Here is a 20,283-nt window from a genome sequence, read left to right on the forward strand (position 1 = left end):
ATCTCCTCGTAGGATTAGATCAATCATACTGAACCATGCTAAATTAGATAACTGTTGTCTCTATCAACTCTAATGAGTTAACACTTTGTAAGGATTCCAACAGTTACTGTATCCAATCAGGAAGCCTATTTTTTTCTTATATAACCCTTATCTGTATCAGCTTTCCTTGTTAAAATCTCTTATGGATTTAGCCCACTTAGTAGTATAATAAAATTTGGCCTCTTGATTTGGAGAAGGTCTAAACCTACAAATTCTTCTGAGACTCTTTGTCCAAACAACCCCAATAGACTTTTGAGGTCCAAATCCCTGAACCCCAATATTTCCAAGTGTCAATTTTACCTTTATGCTATCTCTTATATACTCCCCTTTCTCTCCTTTAACATTGACACTATACTGATATAAGCCAGTTTTTCCTTATGCAATGATTTTAAAAATAGCTTGCTATTGTTCTGCCTATCAAAAGTTTCTCCTCATTCCAGTCTATTCTTCACTCAGCCACCAAAGTGATTTTCCAAATTACAGGTCTGACATCATTGTCCTTTTCCCTCAGCATATTCCATTGACACCTTTTTACCTCTAAGATTAAATATAAAATTTTTCCACTCCCCTGCCTCCACCCACCAAAATTGTCATTTCCTATACAACACATCAGGACTTGCACAAAGAGTGGGCGGGGGCCATTCTTTCTCCAAGCTTATATATTAATAGAGTATGGTCTAATTACTATTTAGCCTCATGTGCTTGGGACCTCAGTGCATCAACTCAAGCCTCAGCCCATTACAAAAATTCTCTATTTTTAACCCAGCCTTCCCTCCCTTCCCCTTTCTAGTCACCTCCTTTTTCCTCATGAACTCTTTGATTTTATTTCTTGAGCAGCCTTAACTGAACTGTGGCCATTTTCATGTCCACCCCTCATTTATGAAATGTTTTTCTTATTCATTTCTGCCTCCTGGCTTTCCTGATTGTATTCATAGTACCAGCATATATTGTACCTTTTACCAAAACTCTTCTCTGCCCTTTCCTCTATTGTGTATTTCCTGTGTTTCATACGTGTGTGTGTGTGTGTGTGTGTGTAGCTTGTATTTGTATCTAGTTTTTAGCATGGGGTATTTGCCTTATTAGATTGTGAGCTCCTGGAGAGCAGTGTCTGTGTTTTTACCTGTTTTCGTATAGCTAATGTTGTGCACCATGACTATCACATATTAGGCCTTAGTAAATGTTTACTGAGTACTATATGACCCAAGGAATGGATACTACTTGACAATTCAATCTAGACTTGAAATGTAGGGTTATTATATCAAGATATTTCTTACTAAAATAAAAAAGGAGTGGGTGGTTGAGAGTTGCGGGGGGAGGGTTAATGGGGAGGAAATGTGGTTCTTATTTAATTTCAGGAAAGAATAATATTTATATTTTCTGTTTTCATGGCACTGGACTCTAGAGTTCTGAAGCAGAAATGGTATTCTTTGGTTGGATTGGCTGATTTAGTTGATATAATTCTTATATGTTTTGTCTAACTCTGGATGATTCAGTTTAAGCATGACAACTGCTGCCCTCTGCTTTTACTTTGATTTACCACATAACTGTTAAAAAGTGATTTTAGGATTTTATTTAAAGAAATGCAATTACAAAGATTTTCCATTTCCATAGCTCTTTTTCAAAAGAGAAACTTTTCCTTTTTTACCCTAACTATATAATTGATGTGGCGTGATCTTTGCTTTGAAACATAGATTTACATTTTGTGTCTTTTTTTCCCCTTCTCCAATTTTGGTTGCTGAGCTATTCTTTTAAGGGAAATTAAAGGCTATAGGTCTTTGTGAACTTCATTTGATGAGTTTTTATTTAGGAAATAACTTTGTAGTTTATTTCATCTTCATTTACCTCTTTATGTCAACAATCTCCTGATGGTAGCAAAAAATAGAGTAAAGTATGTTCTGATTTAGAGAAATGATTTCACTTTTAGTGATTTTTTAGTATCTTTACTAAAGGTCTTTACAAAGGTCTTTAGTATAAAGACCTTTCAATTTAAAATTTTTATATCTGTTTCATATCATTTCTGAAATAAATCAAATCATCAAGATTGATTCTGATGATTACAATGGGAAATTAAATTGTGGAGAAACGTATTTTCACTCCTAAATTGCAGTGTGGATAAAATTTTTCATGACTTAAGTCAAGCATAGTTTTAGCTATTTATTAATATTGATATAGAGATCTCATTATAGGTATGCAGATAATTTAAAAAAACAATAGACTGTATATACCCTAAATAAAATATACCCAGTCCATAATACTTGGCTGTTTAGAGGAAAAACAGATTAATCATATATCTGGAGAATGTTGGATTGGATAAATCATTGAAAAATTACCAGGAAGATGGATTTGATCTGATAGAAGAAGAGAAATTGTGTTCCGAGGAAAGAGGCTGGCTGGGTACAAGCACTTATTAATTATTTACCTTGGTCTATGTATTGTGATAAATACTGAAAGTATCTGCCCTCAAGAAGTTTATATTTGAATGATAATACTAGTTAATTGGAGAAGAGAAGTATCATTGTGGATACAGTCAGAAAGACTCTTTTTGATGAGCTCAAATCTGGCCTCAGACATTTGTTAGCTGTTGGACCCTGGGCAAGTCACTAATTTTGTTTGTTCCTTAACTGTAAAATGAACTGATTAAGGAAATGGCAAACCACCCCAGTATGTTTGCTAAGAAAACCCCCCAAATGATGACATGATTGAAATGACTGAACAAAAATTGAGAAAGAAAAAAAGAGAAAGGGAACTTATAAAGGAAAAGACATAAGGCCCCCATGATAGAATTGATGGTGAAATCACAAGAGTCAGAAGAACAGCTTAGGAGAATAATAAGTTATTCTAAGCCAAAATAAAAACGGAACTTTTCAATGGGAAAAGAAAGATAAGAAGGCTCATCAAGGAAGCAAAGAAAATATTAGACATTCATTAACATAAGTTCTATTATTATTACATCATCTATATGTTGTCCAATAGCAATGTATGCCATGTATTTAAGATTGCCATCAATAAATAGAAAGCTCAAAAAAAAGATTGGGGCAGAGTTGAATATGATCTGATTGTAAAAACCAATACTATCTACAAAAAAGTAAAAATACCAATTATATTATACAAACAAGGGGAAGGGAAAGAACCAATATGGAGGTAGGCTTTAGAGAGTTGAGGAGGGCTCATAGTTTGGAAAACTTCCTCACTACAAGAATGGGTTAAATAAGGAACACTGTGTGTGTGTATGTGTGTGTGTGAACTATGAAGAGTATAGAACTTTTCAAAATCTATTAAAAAATAAAGGGGCACAGAATGGGATAAGATTGACTATAGAATTATGTATAAATTTATGGCAATTGGACAAGGTATGTAGATTAATGGGCAAAGTATAAAAGAAAAGTTATGGTTTAGAAGGATGTGTAGAATAATGGTAGTGGGACAAGATGTGTAAATTAATTGGAAGGGAATAAAGAAAGGGGAAAGGGTAGGGGAGAAGATAAGGGAAGGATCTACAGACAGGGAAGAAGTTAAGTAAGAGCAAGCCAAATTAAGGAGCAGAATTAAAGTAGAAGCGTTAGCAGGGATAGAAAATAAGAGATATATACAAACACTACAAAAAGGATCAGGAGTAAGTCATATTAGAAAAAAACAGTAGGGCTAGTAATAATCTGATGATTTGTCCATGTTGAGTTCTTTGACACTAATTTTTGATGCTGGTATGTTAAATTTCCTATTAAGTTCAGGTTCAGAGGAGACAAGGTCCTGAAAATCTGTGAGTTCCTTGAATGTCCATTTTTTTCATTTCATATTGTGGATAATTTTGCTGATATTTTTGGTCACAGGCCTACTTCTTTTGATTGCCTGTATATATTTTTCCAGGATCTGTGGTCTTTTATTTATTTATTTTTTATTAAGTAAAGCTTTTTATTTACAAAGCATGTGCATGGGTAATTTTTCCAATGTTGACCTTATATGACCTTTTGTTGCAAATTTTCCCCTTCTTCTCCTCACTCCCTCCCCCACTGCCAAGTAGTCCAATACATGTTAAATATGTTGAAATACATGTTAGATCCAATATGTGTCTACATATTTATACAGTTATCTGGTTGTGCAAGAAAAATCAGATCAAGAAGGAAAAGAAAAAGTGAGAAAAAAATGTAGGCAAATAACCACAGAGAGTGAGAATGCTATGTTGTGTTCCACTCTGTTCCCATGGTTCTCTTTCTGGGTGTAGATGGTTCTCTTCATCACTACATGAATGGAACTGATTTGAATCATCTCAACATTGAAGGGAGCTACGTCCATCAGAGTTGATCATCATATAGATTTATTGTTGCTGTGTATAATGATCTCCTGGTTCTGCTCATATCACTTTGCATCATTTCATACAGGTCTCTCTATGCTTCTCTGAATTCATCCTGCTGGTTGTTTCTTACAGAACAATAGTATTTCATAGCATTCATATATGATAATTTATTCAGCCATTCTCCAATTGATGGGTATCCACTCAGTTTCCAGTTTCCAGCCACTACAAAGAGGACTGCCACAAATATTTTTGCACATGTGGGTCCCTTTCCCTCTTTTAAGATCTCTTTGGGATATAATTCCGGTAGAAACACTGCTGGATCAAAGGGTCACTGGATCACAGTTTGAAAACTTATTGAGCATAGTTCCCAACTGCTTTCCAGAATGTCTAGATTCGTTCACAGTTCCACCAACAATGTATCAGTGTCCCAGTTTTCCTACATCCTCTCCAACCTTCTGCATTATCTTTCCCTGTCATTCTAGCCAATCTGACAGTTGTGTAATGTTATTTCAGAGTTGTCTTGATATGCATTTCTCTGATCAATAGTGATTTGGAACACCTTTTCATATGGCTACAAATAGTTTCAATTTCTCTATCTGAAAACTGTCTGTTCATATCCTTAAACCATTTAGCAATTGGAGAATGGCTTGATTTCTTATAAATTTGAGTCAATTCTCTATATATTTGAGAAATGAAACCTGTATCAGATGCTTCGGATATAAAAATGTTTTCCCAGTTTATTGTTTCCCTTCTAATCTTGTCTGCATTAGTTTTGTTTGTACAAAAACTTTTTAACTTAATATAATCAAAATTATCTATTTTATGATCAATAATCTCTAGTTCTTCTTTAGTCATAAATTCCTTATTCTGCCACAAATCTGAGAAACTATACTATGTTCTTCTAATTTGTTTATAGTATCATTCTTTATGTCTAGATGATGAACTCATTTCGACCTAGTCTTGGTATGGTATTAGGTTTGGGTCTATACCTACTTTCTGTCATACTAGTTTCCACTTTTCCCAGCAGTTTTTGTGAAATAATGAATTCTTATCCCAAAAGATGGGACTTTTTGGTTTGCCAAATACTCTAGTATTTGTTATAGTCATTGGCTATTTTGTTCAGTGAGCCTAACCTATTCCACTGATCAGTTAGTCGTTTCTTAGCCAATACCAAACGGTTGTGATGACCAATGCTTTATAATATAGTTTTAGATCTGGTACAGCTAGGCCACCTTCATTTGCTTTTCATTAATTCCTTTGAAATTCTTGACCATCTTCCAGGTGAATTTTGTTGTTATTTTTTCTAGTTAAGCAAATTAATTTCTTGGGAGTTTGATTAGTATACCACTAAATAAATAGATTAGTTTAGTAAGTATTGTCATCTTTATTATATTTGCTCCATCTATCCATGAGCACTTGATATTTTTCCAATTGCTTAGATCTGACTTTATTTGTGTGGAAAGTGTTTTGTAGTTTTGCTCATATAGTTCCTGACTTTCCCTTGGCCGATAAATTCCCAAAATTTTATATTATCAACAGTTATTTTAAATGAAATTTCTCTTTGTATCTCTTGCTGTTGGATTTTGTTAGTAATGTATAAGAATACTGATGATTTATGTGGATTTATTTTGTATCCTGCAACTTTGCTAAAGGTGTGGATTATTTCTAATAGCTTCTTAATTGATTCTCTAGGGTTCTTTAAGTATACCATCATATTATCTGCAAAGAGTAATAATTTGGTTTCCTTATTATCTACTCTAATTCATTTAATCTCTTTTTCATCACTTATTGCCAAAGCTAACATTTCTACTATTGAATAAAATGGAAATAGTGGGCAACCTTGTTTCACCCCTGATATTATTGAAAATGGCTTTAGTTTATCCCCATTGCATATATTACTTGCTAATGGTATTTAAAGGAAAAGTCCATTTATTTCTATACTCTCTGGTGTTTTTAATAGGAATGGGTATTGGGTTTTTATCAAATGCCTTTTCTGCATCTATTGAGATGATCATTATGTTTTTTGTTAATTTGGTTATTGATATAGTCAATTATGCTAATAGTTTTCCTAATATTGAACCAGCCTTGCATTCCTGTTATAAATCCTATTTAGTTGTGGTGTATTATCTTGGGGATGATTATATGTTAATCTCTTTGCTAATATTTTGTTTAAGTTTTTAGCAACATGGGAAAATTGGAAATTAGTATGGCAGAAACTAGGCATTGACCCACACTTAACACTGTATGCCAAGATAAGGTCAAAATGGGTTCATGACCTAGGCATAAAGAATGAGATTATAAATGAATTGGAAAAGCATAGGATAGTTTCCCTCTCAGACCTGTGGAAGAAGGAGGAATTTATGACCAAAGAAGAACTAGAGATCACTATTGACCACAAAATAGAAAATTTTGATTATATCAAATTGAAAAGTTTTTGTACTAACAAAACAAATGCAGACAAGATTAGAAGGGGAACAATAAACTGAGAAAACATTATTACAGTCAAAGGTTCTAATAAAGGCCTCATTTCCAAAATATATAGAGAATTGACTCTAATTTATAAGAAATCAAGCCATTCTCCAATTGATAAATGGTCAAAGGATATGAATAGACAAATCTCAGACGAAGAAATTGAAACTATTTATAGACATATGAAAATATGCTCCAAAGGTTCTAATAAAGGCCTCATTTCCAAAATATATAGAGAATTGACTCTAATTTATAAGAAATCAAGCCATTCTCCAATTGATAAATGGTCAAAGGATATGAATAGACAAATCTCAGATGAAGAAATTGAAACTATTTATAGACATATGAAAATATGCTCCAAATCATTATTAATCAGATAAATGCAAATTAAGACAACTCTGAGATACCACTATACACCTGTCAGATTGGCTAAGATGACAGGAAAAAATGATGAATGTTGGAGGGGGTGTGGGAAAACTGGGACCCTGATGCATTGTTGGTGGAGTTGTGAACATATCCAGCCATTCTGGAGAGCAATCTGGAATTATGCCCAAAAAGTTATCAAACTGTGCATACCTTTTGATCCAGCTGTGTTTCTACTGGGCTTATACCCCAAAGAGATACTAAAGAAGGGAAAAGGACCTGTATGTGCCAAAATGTTTGTGGCAGCCCTGTTTGTAGTGGCTAGAAGCTGGAAAATGAATGGATGCCCATCAATTGGAGAATGGTTGAGTAAATTGTGGTATATGAACGTTATGGAATATTATTGTTCTGTAAGGAATGATCAGTGGGATGAATACAGAGAGGACTGGCGAGACTTACATGAACTGATGCTAAGTGAAATGAGCAGAACCAGGAAATCATTATATACCTCAACAATGATACTGTTTGAGGATGTATTCTGATGGAAGTAGATCTCTTCGATAAAGAGAGCTAATTCAGTTTCTTTTTTTTTTTTTAATTTTTATTTAATAATTACTTTATATTGACAGAATCCATGCCAGGGTGATTTTTTTTTACAACATTATCCCTTACACTCGTTTCTGTTCCGATTTTTCCCCTCTTTCCCTCCACCCCCACCCCTAGATGGCAAGCAGTTTTAGATATGTTAGATATGTTACAGTATATCCTAGATACAATATATGTTTGCAGAAACGAACAGTTCTCTTGTTGCACAGGGAGAATTGGATTCAGAAGGTATAAATAACCCGGGAAGAAAAACAAACATGCAGATAGCTCACATTCGTTTCCCAGTATTCTTTCTTTGGGTGTAGCTGCTTCTGTCCATCATTTATCAATTGAAACTCAGTTAGGTCTCTTTGTCAAAGAAATCCACTTCCATCAAAATATGTCCTCATACAATATCGTTGTCGAAGTGTATAATGATCTCCTGGTTCTGCTCATTTCACTTAGCATCAGTTCATGTAAGTCTCGCCAGTCCTCTCTGTATTCATCCTGCTTGTCATTTCTTACAGAACAATAATATTCCATAACATTCATATACCACAATTTACCCAGCCATTCTCCAATTGATGGGCATCCGTTCAATTTCCAGTTTCTAGCCACTACAAACAGGGCTGCCACAAACATTTTGGCACATACAGGTCCCTTTCCCTTCTTTAGTATCTCTTTGGGGTACAAGCCCAGTAGAAACACTGCTGGATCAAAGGGTATGCACAGTTTGATAACTTTTTGAGCATAGTTCCAAATTGCTCTCCAGATCCAAATTGCTCTCCAGTTTGCTCTCTGGAGAGCAATTTGGAACTATGCTCAAAAAGTTATCAAACTGTGCATACCCTTTGATCCAGCAGTGTTTCTACTGGGCTTGTACCCCAAAGAGATACTAAAGAAGGGAAAGGGACCTGTATGTGCCAAAATGTTTGTGGCAGCCCTGTTTGTAGTGGCTAGAAGCTGGAAAATGAACGGATGCCCATCAATTGGAGAATGGTTGAGTAAATTGTGGCATATGAACGTTATGGAATATTACTGTTCTGTAAGGAATGACCAGCAGGATGACTACAGAGAGGACTGGCGAGACTTACATGAACTGATGCTGAGTGAAATGAGCAGAACCAGGAGATCATTATATACCTTAACAACGAAACTGTTTGAGGATGTATTCTGATGGAAGTGGATCTCTTCGATAAAGAGAGCCTTAATTGATCAAAGATGGACAGAAGCAGCTACACCCAGAGAAAGAACACTGGGAAATGAATATAAACTGCTTGCATTTTTGTTTTTCTTCCCGGGTTATTTATACCTTCTGAATTCAATTCTCCCTGTGCAACAAGAAAACTGTTCGGTTCTGCACACATATATTGTATCTAGGATATACTGCAACCCATTCAACATGTAAAGGACTGCTTGCCGTCGGGGGGAGAGGGTGGAGGGAGGGAGAGGAAAAATCGGAACAGAAGTGAATGCAAGGGATAATGCTGTAAAAAATTACCCTGGCATGCGTTCTATCAATAAAAAGTTATTAAAAAAAAAAAAAAGAAAGAAAGAAAAAGAAAAAAGAAAAAAAGAAAAAGAAATATAAAAAAAAAAAAAAGAAGAATGGCTGGATGTGTTCACCATTCCACTAAAAATGTATCAGTGTCCCTGTTTTCCCACATCCCCTCCAACATTCCGCATTATCTTTCCCTGTCATTCTAGCCTATCTGACAGGTGTGTAGTAGTATCTCAGAGTTGTCTTATCTAATTCTTTTTCTAAAATGGGACAATTTAAGCAATTTACTTCCTCCTCTATTAATCTCGGAAGCCTATATTTTTGAAATGGATGACTACCATTTCACTTAGGTTATCAAATTTATTGGCATATAGTTGGGCAAAGTAACTCCTAATTATTTCTACTTCATTGGTGGAAATTTCTCCCTTTTCATTTTTAAGATTAACAATTTGATTTCTCAGATTTACCAAAGATTTATCTATTTTATTGGTTTTTTCATAAAACCAACTCTTAGTTTTATTTATTAATTCAAGTTTTTTTTTTTTTTACTTTTAATTTTATCAATTTCCCCATTTTAATTTTAGAATTTCAAGTTTTGTATTTGATTGGAGGATTTTAATTTGGTCTTTTTTTAGCTTTTTCTAACTTTTTAAGTTGCAAGCCCAATTCATTCATCTTATCTTTCCCTATTTTATTCAAGTAAGCCTCTAAAGATATTAAATTTCCCCTTATTACCGCTTTAGCTGTATTCCACAAATTTTGGTATGTGTCTCATTGTTGTCATTCTCCTGGGTGAAATTATTAATTGTGTCTATGATTTGCTGTTTCTCCCAATCATTCTTTAGAATGAGATTATTTAGTTTGCAATTGCTTTTTGGTCTATTTATCCCTAGCTTTTTGCTGAATATAGTTTTTATTGCATCATAATCTGAAAAGAATGCATTTATTATTTCTGCCTTTCTGCATTTGATTTTGAGGTCTTTATGTCCTAATATATGATCAATTTTTTATAGGTTCCATGAACTGCTGAGAAGAAAGTATACTCCTTTCTGTCTCCAGTTTTCTCCAAAAATCTATCATATCTAAATTTCCTAATATGCCATTTACCTTTTAACTTTTTTCTTATTTGTTTTGTGGTTTGATTTATCTAGTTCTGAGGTAACAAGGTTGAGAACTCTATAAAAGGTATTATTGGTTCTCTTTTGGTATGTATAGGATCTTGTTATTGATGATCTTGCTTTCCCAAAATTTGTTAATTAATTCTGGTTGAATTGCTTAAGAATCTTGATATAAAATTCTTCTATTTTTTTGTTTTCAGTCACTCGAAAAAAAATTATATCTTTTAACTGTAGAGAAAGTTAGATACTGCTATAGGTTAAAAGACCCCGTTTGAAATTTTATGGTTTATTGAGTTCGCATTTTGTTAGCTAATCTTCCTTTAAATTTTTTTGACTTTTAAGTTCCAAAAGTAAAAACATTCATTTAGTGAACTCAATGATTTATTAAAGACTCTAGTGTCACATGTATATGATTTGTTTATACACTATTTTGTTCAGTTATTTTCAGTTGTATCCAACCCTTTGTGATCCCTTTTGGCGTTTTCTTGTCAAAGACACTAGAGTGGTTTACCTTTTTGTCTCTAACTCATTTCACAGGTGAGAAAACTGAGGCAGAGAGGATTATGGGATTAGCCTAGGGTCACACAACTAGTCAGTATCTGAAGCTGGATTTGAAATCCAGAATTCTAATGCCAGAATTCTAGGCCACAGAGACATTTAGCTGAACTGTCATACACATTGAATATTTAATGGACAATTTAATTCAGTAGTGGCAATCTGAAAAGAAACAAAATATACAAGACAAAAAAAAAGAAGTCAAAATTTGAACTCTTCTTTTCTTTCAGGAACAACATAAGCGCCAATTGGAAGATATGAAGAAAGCTGGCCATGAGACTTTGAGCATTATTACAGAGGAATATAAGGTAAAGGTTATAAGCTTGCTAATTTCTGTGCCTTATAAATGCTTGTTGACTTGATATGAAAATAATTTTACTACTGTATTTGTATATAATTTTCCCTTTGTATCATAATAGTCATATCCTTTTGGTTCTGCTTAATCTGAATATAGTAATACTATATATGTATGTATACATACATACATACTACATATGTGTGTGTTCAATTATTTCTGTTATGTCCAGTTCTTTATACTCCCATTTGGAGTTTTCTTGGCAAAGATATTGTAGTGGTTTCATTTCCTTTTTCAGCTCATTTTATATATGAAGAAATTGAGGCAAACAAGGTTAAATAGTTTTCCCAGGGTCACCTAGCTAATAAATTTCTGAATATGCTTTTGAACTCATTTTTTCTGACTCCAGGCTTTGCACTCTACCCACTATACCATCTGACTTCCCTCTTTCCCTAAATACTTTATATTTATTTGTATTTATTCATTGTAAATTTTTATGTACTGATATGTGGGTTTATCTCCATACTTTGATCTTTTTCTCATAGAATTTAGTATAATGCCTATCATACAATAGTCAAATAAAATGATTGTTAATGTATTGATTGATGTCTAACTCAGGGCATTTGTAAGTAATTCATCTGCAAGTATATGTACATGTATATGTATGTGTCTGTATATAATATATATTTGCAGATGCATTATTATATGTGTTTTTTTATGTATGCACACATATGTTTGTGTATTTATGTGTGTGTTTGGTAAGTGTTCCATGTGGCCTCTCAGGGAAGCAAATGTTCTTTAAGATTATATTAAGACTAAAAGATAATTTTAGAATTATTGTATTATCTGAATGCCATGATTAAAAAAAAAAAAAAGAGCCTGGATAGCATCTTTCAAGAAATTATCAAGGAAAATTGCCCTAACAACCTAGAATAGAGGATAAAATAGTTATTGAAAGAATATGCCAATTACCTCCTGTAAGAGATCCCAAAATGAAAATTCCAAGAAATATGATAGAATTCCAGAACTCTCAGGTCAGGGAGAAAATATTGGAAGGAGTTAGAAACAATTCACATGTCAAGGAATTACAGTCAAAATTACACAGGATTTAGCAGCTTCTACGTTAAAAAATCTTGAGGGCTTGGAATGTGATATTCTGAAAAGCAAAAGAGCTTGGAACAAGTCAAGAATCAACTACCCAACATAAGTGAGCATACTTTTTCAGAGGAAGAAATGGACATTCAGTAAAATAGGGGACTTTTAAGATTTTCATGATAAAAAGATCAGTGTTGAAGCATAAAAAAAGATAAACAAGAAAGAAAAAACAAACACGTTACTCAACATGTTCAAACAAACATGACAATTTGTCAATTTGTCTACTCAAGAAGATTTGCTTTGATTGATATTGCTTACATCTCTACATGGAGAAGTTAGGAGTATATATGAACAAAGAATGCAGGTATAACTTGACTTTGATATAATTTTAGAAAAAATTAAATGGCTAGAAGATTATACAGGGAGACAAAGAAAGAAGGAGGCAGAATGGGGTGAATTATATCACATGAAGAGCATTCAAGAATTGTTACAGTAGAAGGAAAGAAGAGAAACATCGTTTGAATCTTATTCTTATCAGATTCCTGAAACAAGATAACATGCACACTCAGGTGTAGAAATCTAGCTTACAGAATAGGAAAGTAGGAGGAGATGGGGGATAAAATGGGGTGGCAATTGATAGAAAGGAGAGTGTAGTGAGGGAAGTAGTGGTCAGAAGCAAAATTCTGGTGAGGAAAGGCAGGGTGAAAAAAGAGAGAAAAGTGTAAACAGAGGAAAAATGGGATTGAGGGAAATACAGACTTAGTATTCATAACATAATGAATACGAATAGGATTCACTCTCCTACAAAATAGAAACAGATTGAAGAGTGTATCAGAAACCAGACTCTAGAACATGTCTTTTACCAGTAACACATTTTAAGTAGAGAAACACCGAGAGAAAAGATAAAAGAGTATTATCCTTCAACTGAAGTTAAAAAAAAAAAAAAAAAGCAGGGGTAGAAATCATATCTCAAAGCAAAAGTAGATATAATTGAAACACAAAAGAAAGCAAACTACATCTTACTGAAAAGTACCATAGATAACAAAGTAACATTAATAAAAAAAATATACTAAACATATATATATATATACACACATATATATAATATAACAAATATATACTAAACATATATGTAAAACATAAAACATATGTGTGTATAAATAATACTAAACATATATGCTATAGGATCTACATTTTTAATGGAGAAGTTAAATGAATTACAGGAGAAAATAGGAGATACTAAGGGGAGAGGACCTCAACTTTCTCATCACAGAACTAGATAAATCTAACTAAAAAATAAACAGGAAAGAAATTAAGATGGTGAATAGAATTTTAGACAAGTTAGATATGATAGATCCTAGAGAAAACTGAATGGGGATAGAAAGAAATATATTATTTTCTCATTGATACAATGCACTCACAGTAAAACTGACCATGTATTAAGGCATAAAAACCTTACAATCAAATTGTAGAAAGAAAGAAATATTCAATGCATCCCTGTTCAGATCATGAAAAAGTAAAAATTATATTTAGTAAAGGTCTATAGAAAAAATAGATTAAAAATTAATTGGAAACGAATCTAATTTTAAAAAGTAGGTGAATATCAAATTATAGAAACAATTGATAATTTCATCAGAGAATGACAATAATTAATTGACATAACAAAACAAAACAAAAAAATGAATAATCTCCCCATATAGAGAAAAAAAGAAAACAAAACAGAAATACCATATCATGCTGAAACACTTGCATTCGTAAAAAATTAAAAAGTCAGCTCCACTCTTTGGAGTTCTATTTCAGGAATCTGTTCAACAAAGTACACTGACCTCTTTGAAAGGGCATAGAGTTTTGTGTTTCTGCTAGTTTCTTTACATATTTTGTGATTTTAGAATTTAAAAAATGATAGCATGTCTGGTTGATTTGGGACTTTTACATGGGATATTATGAACAGATTATATTAAGGGGGAAGAAAGTTCCATCCTAAGAAGCAGTGTTATAGCATCTGAGGAGAATGGCCTATCTTTATGGCAATTTTACAGAATATTGAAGCAACTGGATATGAGGCATAAAAGACCCTATTACTGCACTTAATTTTAGAAAGGGTTTAATTTTACTTTGTTACCAGTGGCACAATAATCAATTTTCATTGGGAAAACTTTGTGGTATTTGAGGTAGCATCTCTTATGTTACTAGAATCCCTTAACAACAAGGCCAGAAGGAACTCTTTCTTCTCTTCTGAAGATTGTTCCTCAGACTCAAAAGCACTTTATATCATGGCTAGACTATAGTGACTTTCCATGTTTAGGCATATACCCATAATTGACATTTTTTGAATTATAAAATATCCTTGTACTATAATTCAAACACATAGAAAAATCTGAGAATCCTTGAAATCTCAAGGTACTGAGATTTTTTGGGGGGAGCTGAGGCAATAGGGTAAGTGTCTTACCCAAGATCACGCAACTAGGAAGTGTAAAGAGTCTGAGGCCATATTTGAATTCAGGTCCTCCTGACTTTAGGGCTGGTGCTCTATCCACTGTGCCATCTAGCTGCCCAAGGTACTGAGATTTTTAACCAGCATCCTCATGACCTTTCTTGATTCTAATTAAGAAAAAACAAAGGACAAATCTCTGAATTTTAAATTCAATATCCTTGAGATTTTATATGACTACTGCTTTCCTAGTTATCTGAAGAGCATTGGGACCAAATCCATCAGCACCACTCCCCCAAATATTTGAGAGTTTAGCTGTTAAGAAACATGAACTTTCTTCTCAAGGATTGAACTCACAGTGTCTGCAGGTCTTCTAATTTCTGCCTGCTTAGACAGAAGTAGACTGAATTTGATCTTTTCTGGAATTAATAAAAACACAAAAGACAGAGCATATTCTTCTCTGAAATAATGACTTGTCTTCTATGACATCATCCAATTTTCTTTAAAAATACACTCCTTTGGCAAGGACAAGCTTTTATAGTGGAAAGGAAGATGAGGAGAGAGGGAGAGTCGGTAAACCTTATCCTCATCAGCATTGTCTAAAAGAGGAAATAACATACATACTCAATACAGATACACGAAAATAGGAGGAGAATGGAATATGGGAAGGAGATAGGGTTATAGAATAAAGGGTATATTGGAGGAAGAAGTGGTCAGTAACAAAATAGAATAAATGGGGGAAATGCAGTTATCAGTAGTAAGTGTGAAAAGGATTTTGAGCAAGTTTCTCTGTTAAAATCTCATTTGTCAAAATAAAGGAAACTGAGTCAAATTTATGAAAAATAAGAGCCATTCTCCATTTGGTAAATGATCAAAAATACTAACTATGTTCAAAGTCTAGAAAAAATCATGCCTTTCCTTTGACCTAACAATACCACTACTTGGCACGAATCTCAAAAGATGTTAAAAAAAGAGAGAGAGAGAGAGAGAGAGAGAGAGAGAGAGAGAGAGGAGAGAGAGAGAGAGAGAGGAGAAGAAGAAGAAGGAGGAGGAGGAGGAGAAGGAGGAAGAGGAGGAAGAGGAGAAGGAGGAGGAAGAGGAGGATTCTGGGAAGATGGTGGAGTAGTTTAGTAAATTTCAAGCTTTCTAGATTTCCTCCACAAATATAACAGATTTGCACCTCAGGGCAAACATAGATCGGTGAAAAATCAAGAAGACTTGGAGCAAAACAGAGGTCCTCCTAAGTACACTCTAAGAAGATTTGAACAAAGTCCCTGGACTGGGGAATAACCTGTGTGATGTGCAAACACCTTTGAGTTAGCTCCTCAGAAATGTCAATAGGGAGCCCTGGATCTAGCTGGGTTTGGCTGGAGCCTCTGTAGGAACCACAGAAACTTTCACCTCCCGGACTGCTTGAGGAGTTAGAAGACTTGAGTAAAACTTGTTTGATTAGAAATACCAGGTTCAGCTGTGCTATGGCAATGTGGCCCTGGTGAGAAAGAACCAGCATGCCTGGTGAGTACAGAAGCTGTGGGCCAGGGACACTGCTGGCTGCAGGTGTTTGCTGGAGGGTAGGGCTTTTGGTTTGGAATTCTTGGTCAGACAGGAAAGCTGAAATGAAGCGAGAGCCACCATCTCGCCATCCCATGATTAGAGCTGCTTTCACTAATACCTTTTTTTTTTTTTTTTTTAATGAACTAGCCAATAAGAAAGAACCCAATCATAGAAATTTACTATGGGCACAGGGAAGACTAGGCTTTATCTTCAGAGGGAGACACTGAAATTAAAAAAAAAAAAAAAAAAAAAAAAGCTTCAACTCTATAGAGTAATGTAAAATAGTTCTCTGCCTAGAGAGAATTTATAGAAGAAATCAAAAAAGAATTTAAAAGTCAAATGAGAGAAATTGAGGAAAAACTAAAAAAAAAAAATCATCCAAGAAAAAATAAAATCATCAAAAAGTTTTGATGAAATCAACTAGAAAAGGAGATAGAGTCTCAAAGATGAAAAGAATTGTTTGAAAATTAGAATTGGGGAAGAGGAAGGCAATGAAGCTATGAGAGACCAAGAAATAACAACAGATTATAAAGAAATGTGACACATAAGAAAAACAACAGATTAAGAATAGAAAATATAAGAATAATGGAACTGCTTGAAAATTGTGAACAAAGAATCTTGTCAAAATAATGCAAGAAATAATAGAAGAAAATTGTCCTGGAATGATAGAATATGAGGGAAAAGTAGAAATAGAAAAAAAATCTGCCCAACACCACCTCAATGAGATACCTATGTATTATTCACATAGGAATATTATTGCCAAATTTCAAATTCAAATAGAAAATTCTGCAAGAAACAAACAAAAAATCAATATGCTGGAGTTACTATTAGAATTGTACAGGATTGGGGCACCTGGATAGAGCTGCAGTGGATAGAGCACCAGCCCTGAAGTCAGGAAGATCTGAATTCAGATCTGGCCTCAGACACTTAAACACTTCCTAGGTGCATGACCTTGGGCAAGTCACTTAACCCCGAATGCCTCAGCAAAAAAAAAAAAAAAAAAAGATTGTACAAGGACTTAGCAGCAGCCACAATAAAAGATATATCTACTGATATGATCAAAAGAACTAGGCCTGTGGCTAAAGATATCATACCCAGCAAAATTATCTATTATATTGAATGAGGGAAAAAAATGGACATTCAACAAACTTGCAGATTTTCAGGACTTTTTATCAACCAAACCCAAACTTAACAGAAAATTTAACAATAAGAGCCAATATCAATGATCAATTTCAAGAACTCAATATAGACAAGTTGTTTAAACATGGACAAATTACTTACTTTTTTTTTTATATGGGAAGTGTATATTATATGTTTAAGATTCACATTAACAATAGTGTACTTAAAAGAAAGATTGGCAGAATTCAGGTAAAATAGTAATTATGTTATAGAAATGAGGTTCAGAAAAAGAATTGTAATGTTCTTCTTGGTTCAGTTTTCTTGGTGTCTTTGGGAGCAGCCTTCATTTCAATTCAGTAATCCCACACTAGTAACCAGGGGTTAAACTCCAAATATTTTATTATCTCTGCCTGAGGCCTGGGCCAGCTTTCTTGAGTTCTCCTGAATGTGTCTTGGTTTCTGTCAGAAAGGCAGGAGGACCACCACCACTGTCTCTGTCTTCCCTAGTTCTCATTCTGGCTGAGTTTACCCAAGCTTATATGCTTTCTTATCATAGGTGTGAATCTTGTAGAACTATAGTAAGTACTAAGTACCATTGTCTTTATCAATTCCACTGACTTAACACCTTGTAAGAATCCTTGTTTCAGAGTTTCATCACATACATATATATGTATATGATGACCGTGTTAGCACCCTGAATACTCTAAAATCAGCCAGAGTTAGGATAAGCAAAAATCCTTGGTCTTTATTCTTGGTTGAAATGAGAGGAATGGACACAGGAATCTCCTCTTCTTCACTCCACCAGGAGTCACACTTGCTTTTCTTATTCCACCCTCTAATCCTTCCTCCAAATCTCTCTATACACCAACAGATCAAGCCAGCACAGAATAGTGAGGTGAGCCATTTTCCAAGCATATGCTAATAGAATATTGTCCAATAAGTAATTACCCTTAAGTGCTCTGCTGTCTAAGTACATCTGCTCAGTTTTAGCCCATTATATAATATATATATGTATATTTTATATATATGCATATATATAAAATATACATATACATGCGCGCACACACACACACACCACACATATACATACATATACATATACACACACATCATAAAAAGTATAGCATCCTCCAATATCTATAAAGAAATAATGGGGGAGAGATGGTTACATGGGGAAGGTGAGGGAAGAAGCCAAGGGAGGGATCCTTGAACAGATCCTGAAATTTGTCCTCTAAGGTAGCCCAGTGAAAGTAGTCTCTTTCCCCAGCCATTTTCTTCATCTTTTTTCCATGTATAGTTTTATTGCCTTTTGGACAGAATTCTAAGTTGCTTTTTACAATATTAACTGATTTAGAATCAGTTTATAACTCTACCCACAATGTTCCTCAATTTTCATATATCTCCTCCAGCATTTATCATTTTCTTCTGTAGGGCCTGAACTCTGAAAGGGTGTACTTGAATCTAAGACAGCAGGGTACTTGTAGTTAAGTACCTACTCTGTCTTCTCTAAGCAATGCTTGATGTAATATAATGATGTGGTCAATCTAGTTGGCATATACTTAGGGTCATGTGGTGCGCATGCCCCGTGTGGTGTGGTAATGTAGTTGGGTTGGGGTATTTAAGGGAATCCCAGAAACAGAGAGCTCTCTTAGCTGCAGTGATTTCAGTCACAGAAGACTTCAGGCTCCAGATTCCAGAGTCCAGACTTTGACCAGCCATGTGGCTGCTTTCCTGCCTCTTTCACTTCATTCCCCCCACTAAGCCCAAGACTTCAGCTGATCCTGAGACCTACCAGAAAGCCAACCTGGACATTACACTCTTCTGTTAAATTAATCAATCTGATAGATGTGAGATGGTACCTCTGAGTGTGTATTTCTCTAATAGGTACTTATAGTATAAACAGTTTTTTATATAACTGTAGATGGTATTGATTTCATTTTTATCTGAAAATTTTCATCTGAAAATTCATATCCTTTGACCATTTATTAGTCAGGGAATAACTTGTATTCTTATAAGTTTGACTCAGTTTTCTATGTATTTGAGAAAAGAAGACTTTATTAGAAATACTGACGATAAAAAATTGTTTCACAGCTTTCTGCTTTACATTTAATATTTGTTACATTGGTTTTATTTGTGCAAAACCTTTTAAATTTAATATAACCAGAATTACCCATTTTATATCTCACAAGATTCTCTAACTTTTATTTATTCATAAATTCTTCCCTTCTTTATAAATCTGACAGTAGATTAATCCTTGCTCCTTTAATTTGCTTATGGTTTTATCTTATATATTTAAGTTGTACCCATTTTGAACTTATCTTGACATGCGGTGTAAAATTTTGGTTTATACCTAGTTCCAGCTATACCATTTCCAATCTTCCCAGTAGTATTTTTCAAAAAATGACTTCTTGTCCAAGAAGCTGGGGCCTTCAAGTTTATCAGAACTATCTGGCTGGATTCTTTGAGACAATGGTCTCGTTCAGCTCTGCGACCAACCATGGATCCATTTGTTCCCAGTATATCTCTCCATTTAATAAACTATTAAATTGGTCTCTTAAAAAAAAAAAAAAAAAGAAAAGAAAAAAAAAGAACTATCTTACTGTAGTCATTTATTACTATGTGTTATGTACCAAGTTTATTCAATGAATGTATTGCTCTCTTAGTACTAGTTATGATGATTAATGCTTTTACATTAATATTTAAGATCTGATAAATGACTAGTCCACCTTTTTTTTTTTTTTTTGCATTTTTTCCCATTGATTTTCTTTACATTATTGAATTTTTGTTTTTTCAGATGAGTTTTGTTATAGAGCTAGAAAAAATTCATCTGGAAGAAAAAATAACACCTTTAGCAAAGCTGCAGGATAT

The 20,283-nt window shown here is 33.9% G+C and overlaps 1 protein-coding gene across 6 annotated transcripts in view; it reads left to right on the plus strand.

Moving 5' to 3' along the window:
- CCDC91 (coiled-coil domain containing 91) overlaps nt 1–20,283 on the plus strand; it is a 527,068-nt gene that overhangs the window by 256,869 nt on the left and 249,916 nt on the right. For all 6 annotated transcript variants that reach the window (XM_051961141.1, XM_051961140.1, XM_051961143.1 and 3 more), the window contains one exon: nt 11,152–11,229. In XM_051961141.1, coding sequence (XP_051817101.1) covers nt 11,152–11,229 — 78 coding nt within the window. The remainder of the gene's footprint in view (nt 1–11,151; nt 11,230–20,283) is intronic.

Source organism: Antechinus flavipes, chromosome 5 (assembly GCF_016432865.1).
Source record: "Antechinus flavipes isolate AdamAnt ecotype Samford, QLD, Australia chromosome 5, AdamAnt_v2, whole genome shotgun sequence".
Classification (NCBI taxonomy): domain Eukaryota; kingdom Metazoa; phylum Chordata; class Mammalia; order Dasyuromorphia; family Dasyuridae; genus Antechinus; species Antechinus flavipes.